This window comes from Eufriesea mexicana, unplaced genomic scaffold (assembly GCF_001483705.2).
Source record: "Eufriesea mexicana isolate 0111107269 unplaced genomic scaffold, ASM148370v2 scaffold47504, whole genome shotgun sequence".
Lineage (NCBI taxonomy): Eukaryota > Metazoa > Arthropoda > Insecta > Hymenoptera > Apidae > Eufriesea > Eufriesea mexicana.
Window position 1 is genome coordinate 1 of NW_016953265.1, and position 3,559 is coordinate 3,559.

Consider the following 3,559-nt stretch of genomic DNA (forward strand, 5'->3'; position numbering starts at 1 on the left):
ATCACCAGTCAGACATTTTGATTGATGCAAACTCGCATTGGTCGGAAATTATCAGTGATGCAAACAACCAGTGGCCAGATATTTTCAGTGATACAAAGTAGTACCATAGGTCAGACATTACCAGTGACGCTAAGTAGTATCATTGGTCAGACATTTTCAATGATATAACGCCGCATCGGTCTGATATTTTAAGTGATATTACCCCGCATTGGTCAGACGTTTTCAGTGATGCAAGCCACCATCCGTCAGATATTTTCAGTGATACAAAGTAGCACGATTGGTCAGAAATTCTCAGTGATGCAAAGTAATACCACCTGTCAGACATTCTCTGTGGTGCAAAGTAGTACAAACGATCAGACATTTTCAGTGATGCAAGGTGGTACCGCCAGTCAGACAATCGCCAGTCAGACATTCCCTGTGATGCAAAGTAGTACCACCGATCAGACGTTTTCAGAGATGCAAAGAAGTACCGCCGGTCAAACATTTTCAGTGATGCAAACTAGCATTGGTCGGAAATTATGAGCGATGCAATCCACCAGCGGTCAGACATTCTGCATGATGCAGAGTGGTACAACCGATCAGACGTTTTCAGTGATGCAAGCCACCATCCGTCAGATATTTTCAGTGATACAAAGTATCACGATAGGTCAGACATTCCCAGTGATGCAAAGTAATACCACCGGTCAGACGTTATCAGTGATGCAAAGTAGTGCTACCGCTCAGGCATTTTCAGTGGTGGATAGTAGTACCACCGGTCGGACATTTTCAGTGATGCAAACTAGCATTGGTCAGAAATTTTCAGGGATGCAAACTTGCACTGCTCAGATATTTCAGTGATACAAGCTTGCATTGCACAAACATTTCAGTGATGCAAACAGCCAACGGTCAGACATTTTCAATAATACAAAGTAGTATCATAGGTCGGACATTATGAGTGACGCAAATAAGAATCATCGGACAGACATTTTCAGATATAACCCTGCACGCCAAGTAGTATCATTGGTCAGACATTTTCAGTGATATAACCCCGCATCGGTCAGATATTTTAAATGATATTACCCCGCATTGGTCAGACGTTTTCAGTGATGCAAGCCACCATCCGTCAGATATTTTGATTGATACAAAGTAGCACGATAGGTCAGACATTCTCAGTGATGCAAAGTAATACCACCTGTCCGACATTCTCTGTGATGCAAAGTAGTACAAACGATCTGAAATTTTCAGCGATGCAAGGTAGTACCGCCTGGCTGACATTTCCAGTGATGCAAAGTAGCACGACCGGTCAGACATTTTCATTGATGCAAAGTAATACCACCTGTCCGACATTCTCTGTGATGCAAAGTAGTACAAACGATCTGAAATTTTCAGCGATGCAAGGTAGTACCGCCTGGCTGACATTTCCAGTGATGCAAAGTAGCACGACCGGTCAGACATTTTCATTGATGCAAACTCGCATTGGTCGGAAATTATCAGTGATGCAATCCACCAGCGGTCAGATATTATCAGTGATACAAAGTAGTACCATACGTCAGACATTACGAGTGACGCCAAGTAGTATCATTGGTCTGACATTTTCAGTGATATAACCCTGCGTCGGTCAGAAATTTTAAGTGATGCAAAGTAGTGCCATCGGTCAGATATTTTCAGTGACACAAAGTAATACAATCCGTCTGACATTTCCAGTGATGCAAAGTAGCAGCAACAGTGAGACGTTTTCAGAGGGGCAAAGTAGCAGCAACGGTCAGGCGTTTTCAGAGGTGCAAAGTAGTATCACCAGTCAGACAATTTCATTGATGAAAACTCGCATTGGTCGGAAATCATCAGCGATGCAATCCACCAGCGGTCAGATATTATCAGCGATACAAAGTAGTAGCATAGGTCAGACATTACCAGAGGCGCCAACTAGTATCATTGGTCTGACATTTTCAGTGATATAACCCCGCATCGGTCAGATATTTTAAATGATATTACCCCGCATTGGACAGACGTTTTCAGTGATGCAATCCACCATCCGTCACATATTTTCAGTGATACAAGGTAGCACGATAGGTCAGACATTCTCTATGATGCAAAGTGGTACAACCGATCAGACATTTTCAGCGATGCAAGGTAGTACCGCCTTGCTGACATTTTCAGTGATGCACAGTTGTACCACAGCTCAGACATTCTCAGTGATGCAAAGTAGTACAACCGTTCAGGCATTTTCAGTGATCCAAGGTAGTAACGCCAGTCAGACATTTTCAGTGATGCAATGTAGTACCAACGGTCAGACATTTTCAGTGATGCAAAGTAATACAATCCGTCAGACATTTCCAGTGATGCAAAGTAGCAGCAACGGTCAGACGTTTCCTTTTCAGAGGGGCAAAGTAGCAGCAACGGTCAGGCGTTTACAGAGGTGCAAAGTTGTATCACCAGTCAGACATTTTCATTGATGCAAACTCGCGTTGGTCGGAAATTATCAGCGATGCAATCCACCAGCGGTCAGATATTATCAGTGATACAAAGTAGTACCATAGGTCAGACATTACCAGTGACGCCAAGTATTATCATTGGACAGACATTTTCAGTGATATAACCACGCATCGGTCAGATATATATAGTGATATTACCCCGCATTGGTCAGATGGTTTCAGTGATGCAAACCACCATCCGTCAGATATTTTCAGTGATACAAAGTAGCACGATAGGTCAGACATTCTCCATGATGCAAAGTAGTACCACCGTTCAGGCATTTTCAGTGATGCAAGGTAGTAACGCCAGTCAGACATTTTCAGTGATGCAAAGTAGTATCACCAGTCAGACATTTTCATTGATGCAAACTCGCATTGGTCGGAAATTATCAGTGATGTAATCCACCAGCGGTCAGATATTATCAGTGATACAAAGTAGTACCATAGGTCAGACATTACCAGTGACGCCAAGTAGTATCATTAGTCAGACATTTTCAGTGATATAACCCCGCATCGGTCAGATATTTTAAGTGATATTACCCCGCATTGGTCAGACGTTTTCAGTGATGCAAGCCACCATCCGTCAGATATTTTCAGTGATACAAAGTAGCACGATAGGTCAGACATTCTCAGTGATGCAAAGTAATACCACCTGTCAGACAATCACTGTGATGCAAAGTAGTACAAACAATCACACATTTTCAGTGATGCAAGGTGGTACCGCCAGTCAGACATTTTCAGTGATGCAAAGTAGCAGCAACGGTCAGACGTTTTCAGAGGGGCAAAGTAGCAGCAACGGTCAGGCGTTTTCAGAGGTGCAAAGTAGTATCACCAGTCAGACATTTTCATTGATGCAAACTCGCATTGGTCGGAAATTATCAGCGATGCAATCCATCAGCGGTCAGATATTATCAGTGATACAAAGTAGTAGCATAGGTCAGACATTACCAGGGGCGCCAAGTAGTATCATTGGTCTGACATTTTCAGGGATATAACCCCGCATCGGTCAGATATTTTAAGTGACATTACCCCGCATTGGTCAGACGTTTTAAGTGATGCAAGCCACCATCCGTCAGATATTTTCAGTGATACAAAGTAGCACGATAGGT

At 43.0% G+C, this 3,559-nt stretch overlaps 1 protein-coding gene across 1 annotated transcript; it reads left to right on the top strand.

Annotated features, from left to right (window-relative positions):
- Window positions 1–1,154: 1,154 nt before the first annotated feature.
- Window positions 1,155–3,445, top strand: LOC108554666 (uncharacterized). Its single transcript, XM_017910010.1, has 6 exons — window positions 1,155–1,563; window positions 1,684–1,914; window positions 2,029–2,289; window positions 2,358–2,540; window positions 2,634–2,795; window positions 3,015–3,445. The coding sequence occupies exons 1-6, from the start codon at window positions 1,155–1,157 to the stop codon at window positions 3,443–3,445; spliced, it is 1,677 nt and encodes a 558-aa protein (XP_017765499.1).
- The last annotated feature ends 114 nt before the right edge of the window (window positions 3,446–3,559 follow it).

Coding starts and splice junctions, on each gene's coding strand:
- LOC108554666 (XM_017910010.1), top strand. CDS start 1,155: ATGCAAAGTAATACCACCTGTCCGACATTCTCTGTGATGCAAAGTAGT. Junction 2,290..2,357: donor GACATTTTCAGTGATGCAAA/GTAATACAATCC, acceptor TTTCCTTTTCAG/AGGGGCAAAGTAGCAGCAAC. Junction 2,541..2,633: donor GACATTACCAGTGACGCCAA/GTATTATCATTG, acceptor AGATGGTTTCAG/TGATGCAAACCACCATCCGT.